Genomic DNA, 19,614 nt, shown 5'->3' on the forward strand with positions numbered 1-19,614 from the left:
ATAGATCCCAAGTCTCTCCCAGTTGGTCTTCTCTCGTATATGTTTCTTCTTTTGATTGCTTTTCCAAGGCTCTTCTCGTTTCTTCTCGAGTATCCTTCTCACCATTTCTTCCCTTCCGCTCCCCTACCTTCCCATGTCTTCTTCTGTCCTCCTCCTCCCTTGCTCCCCGCAAGCTTGCCTTGGCCTCCTCGACTTGAGTTAAGCTGTCAGGAGCCAGACGGCGAAGAAGCTCTTCTGCAAAGCTGCTGGTCAGCTGAGAACGGAAACAGTAGTCGCAGAAGATGGAGGATGGAGAATGAAGAAACGAGAAAGAGGGGGTGGGGATGGCAGGGGCTGAGGACAAAGCAACCAGGTAGCATGTTTGTGAGGAGATCGACGGTGTCCAGAGCAGCAAGGAGATTCTCCCTAGTCCTCTCCACCTGGGGGAAGTCAAAAGAGTACCAGAACCTCCTTTCCTCTCCTCTCACCTCCTCGACCAGCCGCTTCTCGCGCTCCATCATGATGCTCGCAAATTCAGCTCGCTCTCTGTCGATCAAGGCGAACAAGCGCAGGAGCAGTCAGATAATCGCGGGATCATGAAATATGTTAGTCTGATCACCTCTGCAATACCTCCATAGATTTCTCATGCTCTCGAATATAATGCTCCATCTGCTCAACCTGTTTCGCTCCTCATTTGCCTTCCCTGCTCCTCCTCCCGTACCTCGTACAAGCTGGCGCCATCCTCGTCGCCCTCGTCTTTGCGCTTCTCTTCCAGGCTGCTGCTGCTGCTGCTGCTCTCCTCCTGCCTCTTGTCTTCGTCACACCTGTCTCCCAGTGTTGCCTCTGCAAAGAGCCCCAAGGTGGAGGAAAGGAGACGACGGCGGTTTGACGCGTGAAGGAGCTGGAGGCTCCGATGCCTCCGTCTTAGACACGCCACGAAATCTTTCCATGTAGCGAGACACACGACTTTCACCCACCTCTTCCTCGCCTGCTCCCCAGCTGCCACGACCTTCTCCTCTGCTCGCATGCCCCTTGCTCTGCCAACGCAGAACTCGCGCCATCTCCCCAAGCAGCTGCAAGCAGCTCGACGCCGGTGGTGACGTTGAGAGTCTTGGAGAGCAGAGAGAATGAGATGGGTGCGGAAAGACCAAGCAGAGAGCGAGCGATGCAGAGAGAGAAGACGTTGGGCACTGCAGGAGCCGTGAGGAGACTCATGTCCTCTTTCTCTCTTCTCTTCACCTCTGCTGCTTGTCCAGCAGCACTTGTCGGCAGCGCAACAACCGGTCAAGTTTTAGCTCCATCGTGCTTCTTTCGTTGATTTCCGCAGGCAGCGTGTTTGACGTGGACAAAGAATCTTCAATACTGCTGACAGACACAAACTGCTCGTAAAGCGCTTGAAACATCTTCTCCGACGAGTCCTTCACTCCTTGCACCTGATTGCTTCTTCGTGAGGAATACATGTGAGTATGGAACTTACCTGATGAATCGCCAAATTCACCCGGTCATGCAAATCTTTCATCTGAAAAAAGAAAAGAATCTTACATTCCTCATCATCATCACCACCACCACATCCTCATGGCCTCCTCAGACATTATCGTCTTTATCACTACTGTCGAAGGCATTGTAACACCTGAAATCGATAGACAATCTCTTTTGTTGGCGTCTTATGCTCGAGCTCGCTGTCTGAGCTGCTGCCCTTGAACAACATCTTTCTGGCTGAGTTGGAATCCTGACGAGGAGACAGAAAGTCGTTTTCTGACTTTGCTGCTTCAGTAGCTTGAACGCACTCCCTCGCGAGCTCGAGCTTTAGAGCTGTCGTAGCGAGATGCCTGACATATATCTCAAGTGAGCTCATATAACAATTCCAAGCTGCGTACTCAGCTGATAACGAGCAAAGACTCGAAGTTGCTTCCTGCAGAATCACTTCAGCCCCTTCAGGTCCTCTGCTCGCATGTGCTCGCATGTGCTCGCCTGCATGGCCGCCAGTTGTTGGGCAAGGGATGAAGCATATGATCGTAGATCGCTAACCGTCGTACCTGCTGAAGTTCAGAATCAACAGCGCACAACGAAAGACAGCAAAGAGATGTCGAAAGAGATGTCGACCTTTTGCATCGCTGATGCAAGCTTTCTTGTCAGATTTGAGCGTGTCTTGTGTGACAGTCGATTTGACAGGAGAGAAACAGGTTCTTGGACTTGGTAGAGGAGGTTTGGACTTGAACTCAGAATGTCCATCTTCGCTTTTCCATGCCCGCTGCAATGAACGCAACGGAGGATGCCGCGATGTCTCGTTCGGGAGGAGAGGAGGAGACGGTTCTCGATCGGAGGACTGCGAGGATTGGGAACTTTGATAGTCGAACTCACTTCTTCGAGAGAACGATGTGGAAGGAAGCTTGGGCTCAGGTTGCAAGGCGTGTGGCCTGGGGGATCGAGGAGAGGTTTGAAAAGCACGAGCCAAGTTTGAGAGAGCACGAGTAGGAGGGATCTGACTTGAAGCTGTAGGTTGACCTCCTTGCACTGAGTCAGCGCGCAGCTGCGATATTTGACGATCCCAAACAAGGACAGCATTCCTCACGGCAGTCCCCCCAGCCTCGCCTGAGCCTCCTGCTCCTGCTGCCGCCTCCATGCCTCTCGCCTCCATGCTCGGTGTGTTGTAGTAGCCTGCTGCGCCTCTTCCTCTTCCGCCTCCATCTCCTCCCTCCGCCATTTCTTCCTTGATGGCTCTAGTCAACCGCCCGTTATTTCGGCCGCGGGCCTCCAACAAAGGCAGGCGGCTCGGAGCGGCCGGTCTCAGTCACTCAAAGTTACGCTCTGCTTGGTTGGAGTAGAGGTGTTCGCTGCCTTTTCTGTTTCCTAGTAGTACCTTGTTGAGGCGGGTTTGTAGGATCAGTCAATACACCTTCTACAGTCTTCTCTTCTTGCCGTATGGGCAGGATCGAGGAGATGGCGAACAGAAGGAGAATGGAAAGAGGGATGAACGAATAACGATGTGTGAGAAATGAAGAGATCACGATGAGACGAGAGAGAGAAAGAGTGAAAGGATGAGATAGATGAAATTTTGTGGATGAGGAGAAGGTATTCCTCTTCTCCTCCTTTCGCACTAAATCAGCCGCTGCAGTTATGGTGCTGAAGGTAGAGAAAAGAAGCGTCAGAGTTGAGGTTCCCAATGGATCCAACCTGCTGTTTGGATCGTTCTCGATGCAGGTAGCACAACGGATGTTCAACACAATCGGCTGACTCCCAGCCAGGTCTGGGTGAAACCCAAGTCCTGGAGCGACGAAGAAGGCTACCAGCGAGAGCCCGGATGGCCTGTCATCCTCTGCAAGAGCAGGTGAGCATTCAAGGACAGGACAGTTAGCCTCACTGTAGCACGAAGGAGCTGGACAGATGGGTTTGGCATGTATGGAAGTCCTCCGAACACGATTCATGCGTACATCAATGAATGGAACAAGAACAACGTGTCTGCGAGGTGACTGCGCAACGAGACCTGCCAGCATGAACGGTGTCTGCAGCATCGACATCAACAAGTGGAGCTGCATCCTCATGACCTACCACTTCAAGCCGGAAGGAGGGGTCCATGCCATCCGCTGAGAGCCGTCGAGAGCATGCTGATATGATTTACTAGGTGCTTCAACTGTATGTCAATGGCAAGCTCGTAGGAAGCAGAGACGGTCTGCCGCCAATGAGGAAGAATGATGCGGTGCAGTGAATGTGCTGGTCTCAGCCTTGTGTGACCCTCATGCAGCCGCTTGTCATCGGGAGCACACAATGGGGGGACATGGGCTGGTACGCATTCCATGGAAGCATCGGCCCTGTTGGTCTCCTCCTCGTCCTTCGAGGCCTCACTTGAGTCAGGTGACCTTCTGGAATCGTGCGCTCAAGGAGAGTGAAGTTGGACGGGTGATGGATCGGCATCCTGTTAGGGGAGAGGGTAAGAGAGGAGACTGGTTCTCTTCGCACCTGACTGATTGAACATGACAAGATGTGGTTCTAAGTTTAGAGCTCAACGAGACGAACTCGAAGGAAGCGATCGACTCGAGTGCATCGGCCAGCAATGGCTTGTACATGGACAGCCTGACGCCCATCAACAGGTTACCAGCTTATGGTTCAGTCCTCATCTTTTCGCTTCTTCTATTTGCAACCTCATTGGCTGTTCATAACTTCCCTTTTCCTTTTCGTAACCCCCCCTATATTGCATATTGCCATGTGCTCACTGATGGGACATCGTTCTTATGTCGAGGATTTGCTAATGCTCTGCAGGTCACAACTACCATTCGATGAAGATGGTTCCTTGCCGTGGGAGAAGAACAAGGACAGCACAGATATAATCCCTTCATGGTTGAACACGCGGACGATGTTAATGGGTGTGGGAGGTTCTGTTGTGCTGATATTTGTCATGAGGCGCTTACTTAAGACGTCTTGACGTTCATTGATTGAGTGAAATAACTTCATCTTCTTTGTGTTGAAGCACACTATACATACATATTAACAGCGAACAAGGTCAGGCACACGCAGAAGCTGATGGAGAGACATCAACATCAGCCTCCTTCCTGTTAGCTAGCGCATCAAACGAATCAATAAGCCCACTTATAGACCATCGAGGGGTTGGGCAGGCTAGTGCAGGCCATCACACACATCTCCGTTCCGGTTGCAAGCTCAACGTCTGGTGTCTGCACAGACAGCTGGGGGTTGACGTTGAGGAGCTGCTTCACTGTAGTCGAGAACTTTCCTGTCAAGAAGGCTCAGCCCCTAGTCGTCGCCACCAACAACACCCGACCTGCGATGGAGGCGAGCGTCTCCCCGGCCATGGTGTGGTAGACAGGCCCGACCTTGATGATGTCGCCCACGGCGAGGTTCATGTCGGGATCTGGCACGCGAGTTCTGAGGCGGCAGTGAGAGCAAGTCGCAAGTCAAGATGATGATCATTACGGGTTTGCATTCCACAGGTTGAGCCAGTTGGTGCTCAGCTGATACCTGCGGTGAGTCAGGTCGACCGCACAAGCTCCATCAACCGACCTTCGTGTGAGGGTTGTCAAGGTGTCCATGGGCACAACGGTGTAGGCGCAGAGCTCAATCTTCAAGCTCAAGGTGCTGGTGAGTGGTGGGACGATGCGTTTCGAGTCCCCACAGGAGAAGACCCAGTTGAAGGTGTGACCCTCGTCGCCTCTCAAGGGGAAGTACTTGAACAAGTAGGTCACTTCCTTCTCCCCGTTCTGATAAGTGGTGCTGTTCACCAGTGTGATGTTTCCCCTCAGCGGGCCTTGTACATCAACTCTGGGAACATAGTTGGAATAACACATCACGTGCATCGAATACTCAGTTCCGACAAAGGCACGTTGGACCGTTGAGGGCGCCTGCAACGTCCATTTCGAATTTGGAAGCAAGATTCCAAACTTGATGGCTGACATAGGAGAAACCTTGTTTGCACAACCATATAAAGTGGTCTGTTCCGTCTGCGCATAGAAGAAGGCATAGAGGTACTGGGTTGGTCCACCCAGCACGATAGGGTCGAGTAGGTTGTTTGCCTTGGGAGTCCAAGAGATCTTGTAGCAAGCATTCTCCGTAGAATTTGTGGGGCAGGGCTCCGGGTCCACACGCATGCCAATGGGTATTCCAGGATCAACTGCGACGAAGAATTTGGCCCTGCTGCCATAGTTGAAGGTTATGGCGGCCACGTGAACCTCGAGGGGCTCTTCAAGGAAAACTCCTCGATTAATCTGAGTGTTCATGTTGTACATGCCGAAGTCAAACACATTGATCGACTTCCCATTGATCACTTCCGTTCGCCCCGGCGTCAAGACACAAGGCTGAGTCACTCCACATGTGAACGTCTGAGCTGGAAAGGTCTGGAACTTCGGGGCACCAAGAAATGGAGTGAAATCAATCTTGGGCGTGAGCTCAAAATAAGGGTTACCGCAAACAACGAAATGAAACGTCTTGTTGCAAGCTGAGTTGTTCGAAGGCAGATTTGCAAACATGTACTCGGCTGACATGGTCATGTTGATGATGCCCGGCTTGACAGTGACTGATTCTTGCGCTGTCAAGTTCCATGAGAAGGTCAGCAACGAGACGTTGTTGTTGGGGCGAGAGAACTTAGACCAGGCTGTCGCTGTGGCAGGGGGAGTATAGGTGGGGTTCATGAAGTCCAAATTGGACCAGATGGTAGGCCTGAGAAGGAAGGCAACCTCGTTGGGGGTTGCGGTCTCATACGAGTTGATTCGCATGGTGACTGCCCCGTAGACAGGATGCATGGCGGCAACAGAGAAGGTGAACTTTTCCAGGAATGAGACGTTGTACCAAGCATCTGCACACTGCTGAACGACAGGGCAAGTAGGGAGGTACAAGGGCGAGGTACAAGGCTTCGTGGGGCTGACCCAGGAGGTGTTCTGACCATGAGAAGTGGGCAAGGAAGAGAGGAGGAGGAGGAGAGAAGACAAGAGGTGGGAGGAGCTTGCGAAACAGCTCCAGGAGCGCACGCACCGCTGCATGCCGCTTCTCTCACTCGGCATGCCCAGTACAGACCCTCTGCTCGAAAGGTCAAGCGACAACATCAAAATTGTCTTTAAATTTCACTATGCAATTTCAAATATTTATAGTCTCATTTACGGGTATTGGACCCAATTGAGATGAGATTTTGACAAGATGGGAGTACAAAGGGTCGGCATGAGAGTTTGACGAGAAGAGGGGAGGAAGAGGAAAGGAAAGAGGAACGACGATAGAAGCAGAGAGGCAGCTGAGGACAGGAGAAGCTTGATACCAGGAAGAACAATACGAGCATCAGAAGCTACTTCCAGTGAAAAGACGAATCGTGATGTCGAGATCGTTTCTTCTCTGCATTGTGCTGCTTCTGGCTGGTCCAGCTGATTCGCAAGGTCAACTAGGTGAGTCTAGTCGCATGCCTTGTGCTCGTTTCAAACTCTCTGACCGGCTCCTCCAGCCTCTGCCCTCAGCGGCACTTTCCGCTATGGTCATTTGTTCTGGGACGCGATATCAGGAAATCGCGTGCAGTTCACCGTGGAGGCTGCTTTCACTCGCGTTGTGGATACAGGGTACTTCCGAGGGACGGAAAGGGACGGGTACGCGCAGATCGGAGACATGGTGGTGATGGTAGGACGAGAGACGCCCATGTTTGATTTCGGGGACGGCTTCATATTGGACAGGCTGACGATGAAGATCATCGCATACTCGATCGAGAGCAACTGGATTTTAGGTCAGGCAGTGTTCGAGCATGTTTACGCTACTCCCAACAACGGCGGGTCACCTTGGGTCGTGAAGTTCTCAGGATGCTGTCGGATCTCGAACCTGCTGCAAGGAGGGAACCAGCCGTGGCTGCTGCTTGGCGAGGTTGACCTGCTCCGGAGCGTCAGCTCTCCGCGATCTTTCGTTCCTCCCATGATCGGAGGGAAGTACTGTCAGAATGCTCAATACGGAGACTACGTCACCGTCTTCATCCCTGCGGCCATGAGAGACCCGCAGGGTCGGTCTGTGTCTGCTCCCTACCTGAAAGTGGACGAGCCTACCCAGACAAACACGCTGACACAGTTCGGCGATCAGACGGGCAACGGCATCGCCATGCTTCCGCTGAGCTACCACATCGCTACATCTGCAGAGCAGTGCGTCATTGGACAAAATGTTGACTACTTGTTAGGGTTGCGAGGAGAACTGATAGTATGAGACAGAACGGGCTGCGTTGCTTGGGGTACTTGATACAGTCGCATGTCAACGTCCCTGCGTCCACGGTAATCTCACTCCCCTCATACGCTCTTGTCCTGTCTGTGTGCCACCAACATGGTGGGAGGAAGCGCTGACGAGCGGGTGTGGGGTCAGATTGAAGGCGTGGTCAGAATCGACTCGGCAGAAGGAGGAGTCGTGCTCTCCACGGGATCAAGCTCCGCGACTTGTCAAGCAAGCAAGAGCTGCGAGATATCAATGATGTACTGAATGTGCTCGTTATGCTCCGAGAGGTGACGATGTTGTGATGTCAGCTACGTGAAAGTGAACGAGACACACGTGACGGTCGGACACGAGCTGCAAATCGACAGTAACAACAATTTTAGCTTGTCCGTTGTTGCATTTGCCATGGCGGTAATGCTTCGATGCTCTCGCGCTTCTTCGTGCTCGGCCGTAGAGCGGTAGTTGCTCACTTGGCTTGCAGGAGAAGCTGGCAGTGGGTCGCTGCATGCACTTGGCGGTAGTTCGCCATTCGTTCTCTCAGAGCTCGAAGTACTACTCGACCTACAAAGTCTACGTCAACGGGTGTGATGATCCCTGCCCTTCCTCGATACTAGTTGCTGACGTGGCGCGCGAACCTCCGTGCAGGCAAGTGCTGAGCAAGGGAGAGTATCCTCCGTGCCAAGCAGGAGGAGGGTGCACGGGAGGGCGACGCCCGGGGATTGCGCTCAAAGCCTTGTCGGAAGGAGAATCGAACCCGGTGAAGCTTGTCAAGCAGGAGTGACGCGGTGGACTCATGTTGACTGCAGGTCGAGGGTCCTCGCACGTCATACTCGACTGACTCCATGGGGTCGGGAGCCTACCTTCTGTTCGGAGGATATCGAGGAGCGGCGGGTCCCCCGTCCTACTTTCACGGGTGAGCCTGGACGCTGAGGAGTGAGGGAAGAATGTGAGCGATGCTGTGCAGATCGCTACGAGAATGGCGGTTCTGGCTGGGAGAAAGGAACGAAGGAGAGATAGTGCGGTGGTACCAGAGGCAGATTGAGCCGTCCTTGTCCAACAGCTATGGAGACCCAACTTCCCTGTACGGGCAGAGCATGACAAGTGCGACCGACTACCAGATAGCTTCCCAGCTGCTGCTTCTGTACAGCTTTGACTGGAGTAAGGCATCGGCGGCAGACAGCTCATGTCCAGCCTACAGGACGACCTGCCGATACTCGCAAGTGAGGCCGACGTACCCGATGGGGGTAGACCAGTCGAACTACATCCTTAAGACTGACGTAGCGAACCCGAGAGTCTCGCATGCGAGCCAGAAGTGTGTACAGGCGCCCTCAGACTCCTCGGTCAGCCCTTACGCTCTGTCGCTGCAGCTTCTTCCGGGCTACAACCAGTTGACCGTCTACTTGTCATGGGATGCCAACCTGACCGGAGTGCCTGTCGACATCGTCTCGCAAACGATCGAAGCTGTGAGCTGCAGCGGCGTCAGTCAGTTCAAGGTCGGGAGCTTGACCATCAACGAGCCGAGCTTGGAGTTCTCCGGCTTCTTCTCAAGCTCAGGCTCTGCCGATGCCTCCACTAGCCTCCCACCGATGATGGCCAAGTTGTCGACGTTGAGTGTGACCGCGGGAACGTACCTGGAGCTGACCGTGACGAGCACGGTGACCTCGTCGAGCGACTTGTCGTCGCTGCAGGTAGGCGAGAGGTGGAGCCGGGGAGGGTGCTGACATGCGTGTTGAAAAGCTGCTGCTGGACAGCGGCAGGTCGCCGAGCACGATGTTCTTCCACGCCGCGAGGTCGACGACGTCGACGACAAGTCAGAGTGTGTCGATGAAGGTGACGTGGACCCCCTGCCAGCAGGACCTGGGGATCAACTTCATCTGCTTCCAGTCGCATGCTCGCTTCCTCAACGGCTCGCTCTGCTCCAACCAGCTCGACCGATCATGCAAGTCGAACGCTGACTGCTCGTCTAACGGTCTGTGCATCGCCAACTACGCGACGGTCGCCATGTCTCCTCTCAAGTGCCTAGGCATCAACGTCATCGTGGAAGATGCTCCCAAGTTCAACAGCTCGATCCCAGCATCAGTCGAGCTGATCATGGGCAGGGAGACTGCAGTTGACCTCGGCGTGTCTGTGGCGGATTGTCAGTCGCAGGTATCGCTGGAGGTGGCGTCGGGGAGCATGCTTCCTCCGGGCGCCTCCCTATCCTCCCTGCTGGTTGCGAGCTGGGGCTGTACGGGGCGGTACAAGACGCTGAGATGGACCCCCTCGCCCAAGGTGGGCGGGTACAGCTCGCTGAGCTGCTTTGTGGCGAAGAAGCTGCTGAGCAGCTCGACCTGTGCTGGGCTCGTACCCTCGTCGTCAGAGCGGTGCATCCTTGTGACGGTGCTGCCTTGTGTGTACTCGGTGGGGCGGGACCAGCAGCTGCAGGAGATCGCGGCGCTCTTCAACATGGACTGGATCCTCTTGTGGAGCCTCAACGCCAAGGTGTTTCACCCGGACTATCTGGTCTACAGCCAGCAGAACATCAGCGTCGGGCACGTGTACAGGTCGGAGCTGGCGGACGTGGGGCTGGACGTGGTGGCGGCGAGGTTCGGGATGACGCTGAGCCAAGTGGTGGAGATGAACTTCAACCTAGCGGGTGCCGCGTTCCTGCCCAAGGGACAGCGAATGTGCGTGGTGCCCAACTCGTGTAAGGGGATGAAGCAGACGATTTATTCTTAACCGACGTGGAGCTGTAGAGGTACAAGTGTGAGGTCAGGGAGATTGTATGATAAATCGATGGGACACAAAGGAAAATACTCTCCAGCTCGAGGTCAGCTGACTCACTGTGGGGCCCTCAGTGGCTGTGAGAGGAGAGGATGACGAAAGTGAAGAATCCTCCCACGATAGAGAAGAACTTGGCAGTGACGTTGTACGCTACTGACATCTCCTCCACAATCAAATCAACCGCAGCGATGTAGACGAACGTCCCCGAGGCCATGCCGTCCAAAACTTGATCGAAGTCAGCCGAAACAAGCGAGCAGTGGAAGGCGGAGAGAGGAGACATGCCCGAGCACACACAACGACAACGAAGGAAAGGGAGAGCGAGAGAGGGGTAGAGAAGGAGAACAAGGGGAGAAAGGAGGGAAAGTAGAGAAGGGGATGGGGAGGGGGTGAAGACAAGACACTGACTTGCTGTCATCGCCCGCGTCGAGCTCTTCGGGGCTGACTTGTGGAGGGTCCATCCCACGACGATCCCCAGGAGCGACGACGCTGCAAGTCTCGTCATGTGTCTCCCGCTCTCACTCCTCTTCCCCTCCCACCAGCAAAGGCGCAGAGGAAGCGCATCGTCGAGCTGAGGGAGGTGCCAGCACGCACGAAGCTGACGCCGAGCGAGAACGCCTCGACCCACTTGTGGAGGACGATGGCGAGCCAGAGGAGGAAAGCCTTGTGTGCGTCCGACTGCCCGCCAGGTCTCAGCGAGAGGGAGCAGGGGCAAGAAAGTTACCTGCACCCCGAGAGCCAACCCGCTCACGAAGGAGTGGAAGGAAAGCACCACTGTGAGGATGAGAGGGAGCAACGGCAGCTCAGGGTCGAAGGAATGGCTGTGCACTGCGATCATGACCTGTCAGAACTCGTGCAGCAAAGGGCTCGAGACAGCCACCGTGTGCTTTGACTTTGCTCTCGTCCTCGCCTTGCAAAGTCATCTCCTCATCGTCGGCCTGGTCCTTGGATGGAGGACGCTTCATGAGCACCTGGAGCAGGTGAGAAGGAGGTGCTACTGGTGCAGAGCAACCTTCTCGAGCAGCAACGTCAGGAGGAAGCCGATCCCGCAGCAGATGAACGCTCCCTTCTCCGGTGACAGGAGGTCCTGCAGCAGGTGGAGGGAGGAGAACTCGTGCACGGCCTCAGGCAGCAGGTGCGCGATGCCGCATGCCAAGAAGACGCCTGAGCTGAAGTGAGTCCAGCTGGGAGATGAGCTGGAGGTCACCTGCTGAGAAGGAGTTGGCAAGACTGAGGATACGCGGGTCTCCTCGGAAATATCGTGGAGCCAACCCGAAGCCTATCTTAATGGCAGCGATTGTGATAATCGCCAGAAGCAAGAAGGCAAAATCTAGAGACTCTTCTCGATCCTGGGAGGAGTAACGTTTGGTGCTCAGCGAGTACACGTGATGATCGTCGTGGTCGTGGTCGTGATCGTCGTGGTCATCGTGATCGTGATCGTGATCGTGATCGCCCAACGCGTAGCAGAGCAGAAGTTGAAATGTGAGAAGGAATAGCGAAAACTTTGACATGGCGACGGTCGTTCAAGGGGTCTACTCCGATCTCATCTTGAATAAATCCTGTCTAAAGTTACAGTTAGTGTCGCATGTAAGTGGACAAGCTACAGCAACACTGAAATGTATGTACACATCTCCCCGAATGCTTCTATAATACAACGATATGTCATGTTGCCTTCACTTTGCTTCACACCTCCTTCTCCTCGCCTCGCCTCCACTCCCCTCCCCTCTCCTATCTCCTTCTCCTTCCACCTCTCCCCACCTGGTCTCATCTATTTTCTGTATGTCACTCTACTCGCTGCCTCAACCCTTCCTCTCCTTCCCTCCCCTTCCCTCGCCTCTCCTCCCCTCTCCTAAATCTCCTCTCCTCCCCTCCCCTCCCCTCTTCTCCCCTCTCCTCTCCTCTCCTCTCCTCTCCTCTCCTCTCCTCCCCTCTCCTCTCCTCCCCTCATCTCCCCTCCCCTCCTCTCCTCTCCCGCCCAGCCCCGTTCCGTCCACGTCTTCGTCTCCTCGGTTCTTTCCATGTCGTCGCTTCGCTTCGTTCAGCTCGAGCATTACGGTATGATCTAGTGCTGTCCTCTATCGTCATCATTTAAAGCACCTGAGGCGAGCTTGATTTCTCCGGCAAGAGAAGGGATGCATTGCGAAGTTCGGGAGGAACGACATAGATAGAAGAGATGGTGGGTTGAGGTGAGGTGAGGTGAGGTGAGGTGAGGTGAGGTGAGAGTAGGGAGCATGTTGAACAAATTTGCACTAGTATGTTGGCTGTCGATGGTGTGGATTGGAGGGAAGAACGGAATTTCTTCCTCTTCTCCTCAGAATCGCGTTACTGTGTCTACCTCACATTTCAGGATCATGTCCTTACGAGGAGGAGGAGAAGGAGATGTGAATGGTGGAGTACTTTCTGCTTCATCGGCAAGAGCGCTTCAGGATTCCAGAGGGTTCCTTAAAGCAAGGGAGAGAAATTTAACGAGGATCGACGAGAATTGCGACCAGTTACAGGACGTGACACGTTTGGACCTGAGCGGCAACATGCTCATAGACCTAGGTGATAGGAATCTTGTGTCACTCGCGCTCACGAGCGAACCAGGTGGGTTCCGAAACGTGCATACCATCACTTGGTTGGACGCTTCGCGCAACTGCTTCTTGACCGACAAGCCCCTCATGGGCATGGGGTCGCTCAAGGTCCTCAATGTCGGGCACAACAACATTTCTCGACTGCAGTATGTGGGGACATGCAAGCAGCTGAGGGCTCTGATAGCAAACAACAACGAGATCTTTGACGTGGACGAACTGGACTATGAAGGATCCCTTCCGTTCCTCGAGTCACTCCTGCTCTCCTCGAATCAGTGAGTACGAGACAAGGCGTGAGCTGCTGCTATCCTTGATCTCTTGTTGACCCCTTGGGTTTTAATCCCTTGTTGACCCCCTGTTGACCTCTTGTTGGTTCCTTGAAATCTCTTGTCAACCTCTTGTTGATTCCTTCGTCCCAGATTCCGAAAGTTTCCAACCAAGTTCTTCAAACATTTCCCAAAGCTTAAGAAGATTTCTCTCTCTCATAATCGCCTTTCCAAGTTCCCAGAGATCCAGACGAACAAAGATTTGCAAGTAACCTGCAACGATTCTGATGATCAGACTCGCTCTTGATGAGATTTGGGCAGGAGCTACGGTTGGCTTATAACAAGATCAAGGAGATTCCGCTAGGATATTTCAGCAGTGACCTGCAGATTCTTGACTTGGGCCATAACAGAATTTCCAACATGTCTGGGATCATGGTTTGCTACATTCTCTGTGTGCAATCGTACATCTGAATGTCCACCAGGCGCTCAAAGGGTGTAAAATGCTCCGCAACCTCAACCTGGCTGGTAACTTGCTCCTGAAAACTTCAAATTTGTGTGAAAGCATGCGAAAGGAAATCCGATTTGCAATGTGTCAAGCTATCGAGATACTGTGATCAACATGTGCAAGAGACTTGAGGTAAGGCTCAGTTGACCTGACTCTTTCACTGATCTCCCTGTCAAGATTCTCGATGGCAAAAAACTCGCTGAGAGGGAGGGTGGAAAGTCCTCGCGCGGTTTAAACAGGAAAGAAGATCCTAGAGAAGTGTTTATGAGCAACTTGCCATACTCGGCTTCTGAGTCCGACATTAAGCAGTTTTTCTCCGATCTTGGATGGGTGCTTTGACTTAGCTATCCCTCAACATGTTCTGAATTTCTTTCATTGGTTAACAGAAAGCTGTTGTTAAGATCCACCTGCTCAGACAACGCAAACCCAAGCGACCCGACGAGAGTCTCCGATCGAAAGGAGTTGCCTTCGTTAAGTTCCGGACAGCGGAACTTGCAGAACGAGCGATCTTGGGCTTCAACAATCGAAGCATGGGGGTGGAAGGAAGCCGAGGAGAAGGAGCGATCGTACGGCAGATCTATCTACGACCATCATGGAGGGACGTGCATGGAAAACCGACTCGGAAGGTATAGGCTGGTCAGAGGGAAATCATGGAGGTCAACACCATTGTTGCAGGTCGAGCATTCAGATGAAGACGAAGCAAGCGATGAGATGGATACTGGGGACAGAGAGGCGCCTCAGTCAGCTGACGGGGAGATAGAAGAGGTGAAGTCCTCTCCCCTCAAACCCTTCTCACTTGGTCTTCAGATGAGATCGGAGAGCCCAGAAGCCAGTGAAAGAGTCGGCCAAGGCAGCGAGCAAAAGTTCGAACTCTAGACGCTGACCTGCCATTTATCCTAACTCCAAGGACAGGTACGGAGAGTACGAATCAGAGGATCTCGAAGATATTCCTACTCGTGTACAAGAAAAGCCTGCTGTTGCTCACAACTTTGTGGTACAAGACATCCAGCAAAGTGAGACCAGCTGTGTGTTTGAATGCTTGAATTTTGTTGTTTCGTCTTTTATTGACTTGAAATGGCACGTAGAGGAGAAGAGTGAGAAGAAGCCTAAATCACTGAAAAGATCAAAAAATCTAAAGGTGACTACAAGAATGTGCAAGACGCAATCCTCTCATGTATCAGCAGACTAAAGTTCGTACACATCTTCAAAAATGAAATCATCGGCCACCAAGCAAGTAGCGAGGAGAAGGAGGGTTGCTCAGCTAGCCCTGGAAGTGCGCCGCGTCGATGTGCGAGGAGAAGAGAGCTGCTTGGGTGGTGTGAAACGCGGCGAGGTCGGGGTTCAATCCAGATGCGAGCAGACTGTCAAAGGAATGAGCCGTTAAGTCCGGGGTCCCAAAAGTCAGATGATGCCCTATGGACCCTGGCAGAGCTTGACCAGACGCCAAATGTATGCCGGGGGAAGACTCAGGAAACAAGTAGCTGCTCGACACGTTCAAGTTGTCAGTCAGAATCATCTCTGAGTTGATGAAGGTGTAACACGCTGGATCCACCACCATGGCTCCAGATGATGTCGCTGCGACTTCTCTCCCCTGCGGATGATGCGTATGCTCCTGCACGTGCGAGACGGGAGTTGCAAGCTGCCCGATGAGCGGATACACCAGCAGGTGGTTCACCGAGGAGAGGTCAGCTCCGTAAGTCTCGCGCAACTTCTGGTTGAGAAGATCGTCTTTGCCTTTGTAGAACTCGAGGACTTGCTGCTAGCACGATCAGGACTGACTCAGGATGAGGTTGGAGCACCTGAATCTTTTGAATCTGCACAGGATTGTAGATCTTGTAGAAGTGAAAGAGAGCCTGAAACAGAGTGATGTAGTGGATCGCCTCCATCTCAATCGCTGCTTGATCATACAGGTGCTGCAGGTGACAAATCAAACTACGGTTTAAAGACCGTACACACAATACTTTGATAGAGCTCTGCGTGCCGTTCAATCCTCCCATTGAGATATCCGCCCAATCCGCTGCTTGACCAACCCGCTGTGCCCCATTCGTACCTTTCGCTGATGCAGTTGCAGCTACATCACGAAGAATCAGGGGGGGCATAGCAGAGTCTCATCAAGACCTGAGTAGCTTCCATTCAGATCAGCGTTGTACCTCTTGCGCAAAGACTCGTTCAAGTCTTCCAGTCGGCCTGCACGGCATGTCATTCTCACACCTGAGACTGTGCCAGCGAGCGACACCTTCGAATTGATCCAGAAGAGAGCCGATTGTGTCTATCTTTGAAATGTTGTGAACACGATAGAACTCAATCAGCATTGTTCCTATTCGACTTCGCCTATCCAGACTCTCGAGAAGATCTGCACATTTTGACAAATAATCCTTGCTCGATTTATCATGAGAGTCCTTGGAATGATGAGCCACGACGGAGTTCAGAGATTCAATGGCTTCTAGCGTTTGTGCGGCAGTCGGTCGCAACCTATTGAGATGTCAACTTGCAGAGGCTGGAGGGTTCAGATTCATACGAGGGGTGCTGCATTTGCAGAAGCGAAAAGAGTTTCTGATAGAGTTTCCTGACATCTTCTGGTAAGCCCTTCAGTGCGTGATCAGTTGGCAATGGAAGCCCTACAGTTTACAGCATCTGTCAATATAAAGCACACTTCCCGATGATCTGCATTGCAACCTTTCTCGTTGATTGCAGTGCGAAGAGAGTTCATAGTGTTTGGAATGTCTGAGTACGGTGGCATTTCCATAGCAATCTCCCACATGATGACACCATACGCCCAGACATCTACTTTCAGAGAAAGACAGCTCCCATTGATCTGCTCTGGGGCCATCCAAGGGGGGCTCCCTATCGAAATCAACAGTTAGCTGTAGACAAGAGCTATCCCTCCCGATCAACCTGATATCGTGGAAGAATTATAGCTGAGGAAACAAATGAAGGTGATTGTCAATATTGGACCAAGAAAATTGCTATCAATGTCACCTCTCATGCTGCAACTTTCTTGCACATCCGAAATCAGCAATCTTCACCTTTCCTTCGTCTGCCACGTAACCAACCTGAGTGTCTGGAAACTTTCAGCAACGATTATGACCTGTTAAAAGAATATTCTTCGAGCTCAAATCTCGATGAACGATATTTTTTGAGTGTAGGTAAGCAATCTTGAACATAAGATTAGTCATCAAAATTTGGTGAAAGCTTATGGAATACCCCAGTAGCTAGGTCTCTAAGCATTGACATCTTTTGAAATGCAGAAATCTTATGTTTTTTGTTTTCGTTAATCAACCTATACAAGTTTCCTCCACCACATAATTCGAAGATCTGCATCGAGCAGCATGACCACAACTAATATTGGCAATGACATGTAGTTACCAGGCCAATAGAGAGTTTGTTGCAATCCTCTTCGTCTTTAGGAAGAGTTAAAGTAGAGCCCATGAAGGCTACAACGCTAAAGTCTCATAGTTATCGTTGATGCTTGCAGAGATCATGTTAACCTGGGATGGCGCAGCTGAGTGATAATTTCCAGTTCTAGTGACAAATCTCGAATAAGTTGAGGAAGCGATCTTCCTGACCCTGCCGTCTATGCATCGATGGGCGTCAGATCTAATCGCATGAAATACGCGTTTACCGGTTTAAGATATTTAACTGCAACTGGACTCCCATGAAACATAGCTTTTTCAATGGACTAAAGCAATTTTCTTCGTTAGTGACACCAAAGCAAAGTGTCTGAAGTCCTTACGCCAAATGCTCCACTATCAAGATTTTCTCCTCCGTTTATGCTGGAATTGGGGACAGCAACTCCAAGAAGTCTTCAAATCAGATTAGTGATGTAGTTGATGTCAAGCCATCCATCAGTAATCAAGGCGCACGAAAACACACCAATTCAATCATGTTCTCTATTTCCATTTGTCTCTACACGAGCAAATCAAAAGTCGAATTCTTACGTTGTGATGACGGATACAAATTCTTGAAGCTGTTCTCCATTAAACTCTCTGCTCTTCTCTGCCCATCGTAATGCTTTTGCCATCGTTGCTTCCAGTTCCAACGACATGGCGTCGACTTCTAAAAACGCCTACCCCTGCTAGAAACATAACCCCCGTTTTTGATATTGACACACCCGGTCCGTCTCAGGCTAGGGTTCCTGTTACTTCCACCACCCCCTTCCACCGCCACCTTCCCCGCCAAACTTTCAAATTTCACACAACCCCTACCCCCTAGGGACAACTTCTTTCTACCCTCCCTACAGCAAATTCTCTCGACTACCCTGTGGGCAACAATGATTGGGACCCCTACCCCAGCTATCAAGCTCCACTTGTCCCTCATCTCCTCACTGCCCTCCCAGTAATCGGGCCAGGCACAGCAGGCTCAGCCTGAGTCACAACAGCCGGCCAATCGGGCCACAAAGGTTGTCGGATTCATCGCCCTCATTCCACTCAACTACCACCTCGTCCACTATGACCCCCCCCCCCCCCCCCCTGGTCTCCCACTTCCGATATTCCATGTACCCACCCACCCCTCGGAGCTCTCGCCATTGGCTACAGATTGGCTACAGTACACCTCGCCCTTCAGAAGGCTTGAAGTTTGACTTGGCAACTTGATAGAAGAATCTTTACCTGTCTGTACCCCCTCCTGAAGTTGAATCTCGCAACCCCCCAACACAACTACCACCCCCCTTCTATGAGGTTATCGAATGGTAATGACCACCCCACCTCTACATCGATTGTAAGGGTTGGAGTGCAATGTTCTGAGGCGAGGTCCTTCGGTCTAAAAAGGGGGGTCGGAGGAATTTGAAGGGGTTACTACCGGTATGCACCTGGTAAGAAGAAGGGGTCATATGAAGGAAGGGCGGGGAAAAGCGAACGATCGATCTCTTCCTGAGGGGTCCTCGAGACGGAAAAAGCGGGGTAGGCCGCAAGACTCTCAGGGGTGGGCTTTGCTTCAGGGGGTCGTGTGAGGGAGACAATAGGGGTAGGGTCCATCTGCTTCAAATCTCAAGGAAGTGAAGCTTTCGGCACGAAGCAGCACAGTTAGAGGAGATGGTAGTACACAACATGCAGAGCGAGAAAAGGATGGAAGATTCTCATAGAGCATCGCCTCACAGCTCTCCTGATTATACCCGAATCTCATGCCACATAGCGACTCGCTTCTTGCTGGTACTCTTGATTGAAATCTGACGGTGAATTGGCAGTGCCATGACTTCCTGGGCTGAAATGAAACTCCAAGCAAACCCAAGATAAGTTCAGATTGACCTGAATCATGCAAGACGAATTGTGTTCTGTCTGCGAAGAGTACATCGCAGAATTTTTTTGTCACAAATGCGACAGGAAAATATGCGTGGTATACACCATGAGATAGTTTTGCAAAATGATTCACATGAAAACTCTTGCAGGAATGTGATGAGGTGATCCATCTTATTCCTGAAAAAACTGTGCATCAGCGAGTGTCACTTCGTGGAAAGGGAGCCAATCAGTCGATCAATGCTGGGTTAGCAATTTTTACTTGTCAAACTCCTTGTTGACAAACTTGCTGCAGGCAAATGCCGTCTGATCGATACGGTTATTTGTTGAATTTTCTGACAAAACTTCTCATATGCTATTTAGGTCACAACCAATCCCAGAATGTCTCTTATCAACAGTATACTCCTAGCAAGCCTGCATCTGACCTGACAAAATATGGTGCGGACTCAAAGATCTCTCACTACCCACTAACTTGCAAGTAGGAAATCGTGCAGACAGCATTGGATATGGCAGATCTCCGCATGATACAAGAATGGGCGGAGGGTATTTTCATGTTTCATTCCCGTTGGAACATTTCTTTTTGACCTCTGCTTCAAGAGATGCCAAGTTCCAGCAGCAATTGAATGAGACGC

General features: G+C 52.0%; 8 protein-coding genes across 8 annotated transcripts; 3 read left to right on the top strand and 5 right to left on the bottom strand.

Annotated features, from left to right (window-relative positions):
• Positions 1–206: 206 nt before the first annotated feature.
• On the bottom strand, positions 207–2,683 carry GUITHDRAFT_146177 (hypothetical protein; the record flags this gene model as incomplete). Its single annotated transcript, XM_005822743.1, has 11 exons — positions 207–253; positions 350–419; positions 468–525; positions 599–657; positions 701–803; positions 957–1,016; positions 1,219–1,412; positions 1,457–1,498; positions 1,610–1,808; positions 1,904–2,015; positions 2,341–2,683. The coding sequence occupies 11 exons, from the start codon at positions 2,681–2,683 to the stop codon at positions 207–209; spliced, it is 1,287 nt and encodes a 428-aa protein (XP_005822800.1).
• Positions 2,684–3,092: 409 nt separating this feature from the next.
• GUITHDRAFT_165866 (hypothetical protein) lies at positions 3,093–4,329 on the top strand (the record flags this gene model as incomplete). The annotated part of the gene is made up of 9 exons (XM_005822744.1): positions 3,093–3,180; positions 3,225–3,307; positions 3,353–3,445; positions 3,489–3,549; positions 3,602–3,676; positions 3,722–3,790; positions 3,832–3,907; positions 3,959–4,067; positions 4,237–4,329. Coding segments are annotated over exons 1-9 (741 nt in total), but the record flags the coding sequence as incomplete, so codon positions are not given.
• A 221-nt stretch (positions 4,330–4,550) lies between these two features.
• Positions 4,551–6,464, bottom strand: GUITHDRAFT_146179 (hypothetical protein; the record flags this gene model as incomplete). The annotated part of the gene is made up of 4 exons (XM_005822745.1): positions 4,551–4,705; positions 4,754–4,857; positions 4,906–4,950; positions 4,993–6,464. The coding sequence occupies 4 exons, from the start codon at positions 6,462–6,464 to the stop codon at positions 4,551–4,553; spliced, it is 1,776 nt and encodes a 591-aa protein (XP_005822802.1).
• A 3,568-nt stretch (positions 6,465–10,032) lies between these two features.
• GUITHDRAFT_155375 (hypothetical protein) lies at positions 10,033–10,422 on the top strand. Its single transcript, XM_005822746.1, has one exon. It carries the CDS (start codon positions 10,096–10,098, stop codon positions 10,366–10,368), a length of 273 nt encoding a protein of 90 aa, XP_005822803.1. The 5' UTR covers positions 10,033–10,095; the 3' UTR covers positions 10,369–10,422.
• A 61-nt stretch (positions 10,423–10,483) lies between these two features.
• On the bottom strand, positions 10,484–11,921 carry GUITHDRAFT_117974 (hypothetical protein; the record flags this gene model as incomplete). The annotated part of the gene is made up of 7 exons (XM_005822747.1): positions 10,484–10,638; positions 10,819–10,899; positions 10,950–11,088; positions 11,135–11,238; positions 11,291–11,381; positions 11,423–11,574; positions 11,618–11,921. The coding sequence occupies 7 exons, from the start codon at positions 11,919–11,921 to the stop codon at positions 10,484–10,486; spliced, it is 1,026 nt and encodes a 341-aa protein (XP_005822804.1).
• An 840-nt stretch (positions 11,922–12,761) lies between these two features.
• GUITHDRAFT_117975 (hypothetical protein) lies at positions 12,762–14,627 on the top strand (the record flags this gene model as incomplete). Its single annotated transcript, XM_005822748.1, has 10 exons — positions 12,762–12,954; positions 12,997–13,255; positions 13,400–13,514; positions 13,568–13,681; positions 13,729–13,771; positions 13,819–13,883; positions 13,929–14,081; positions 14,138–14,377; positions 14,427–14,516; positions 14,559–14,627. The coding sequence occupies 10 exons, from the start codon at positions 12,762–12,764 to the stop codon at positions 14,625–14,627; spliced, it is 1,341 nt and encodes a 446-aa protein (XP_005822805.1).
• A 171-nt stretch (positions 14,628–14,798) lies between these two features.
• On the bottom strand, positions 14,799–16,063 carry GUITHDRAFT_165867 (hypothetical protein; the record flags this gene model as incomplete). Its single annotated transcript, XM_005822749.1, has 5 exons — positions 14,799–15,507; positions 15,551–15,664; positions 15,713–15,822; positions 15,870–15,938; positions 15,988–16,063. 5 exons carry the CDS (start codon positions 16,061–16,063, stop codon positions 15,013–15,015), a joined length of 864 nt encoding a protein of 287 aa, XP_005822806.1. The 3' UTR covers positions 14,799–15,012.
• A 583-nt stretch (positions 16,064–16,646) lies between these two features.
• Positions 16,647–17,794, bottom strand: GUITHDRAFT_155376 (hypothetical protein; the record flags this gene model as incomplete). The annotated part of the gene is made up of 9 exons (XM_005822750.1): positions 17,690–17,794; positions 17,485–17,554; positions 17,374–17,430; positions 17,240–17,325; positions 17,118–17,193; positions 16,956–17,066; positions 16,840–16,906; positions 16,731–16,788; positions 16,647–16,669 (listed from the first exon to the last, which is right to left on the bottom strand). Coding segments are annotated over exons 1-9 (631 nt in total), but the record flags the coding sequence as incomplete, so codon positions are not given.
• Positions 17,795–19,614: the final 1,820 nt, after the last annotated feature.

This window comes from Guillardia theta (assembly GCF_000315625.1).
Source record: "Guillardia theta CCMP2712 unplaced genomic scaffold GUITHscaffold_119, whole genome shotgun sequence".
NCBI lineage: Eukaryota > Cryptophyceae > Pyrenomonadales > Geminigeraceae > Guillardia > Guillardia theta.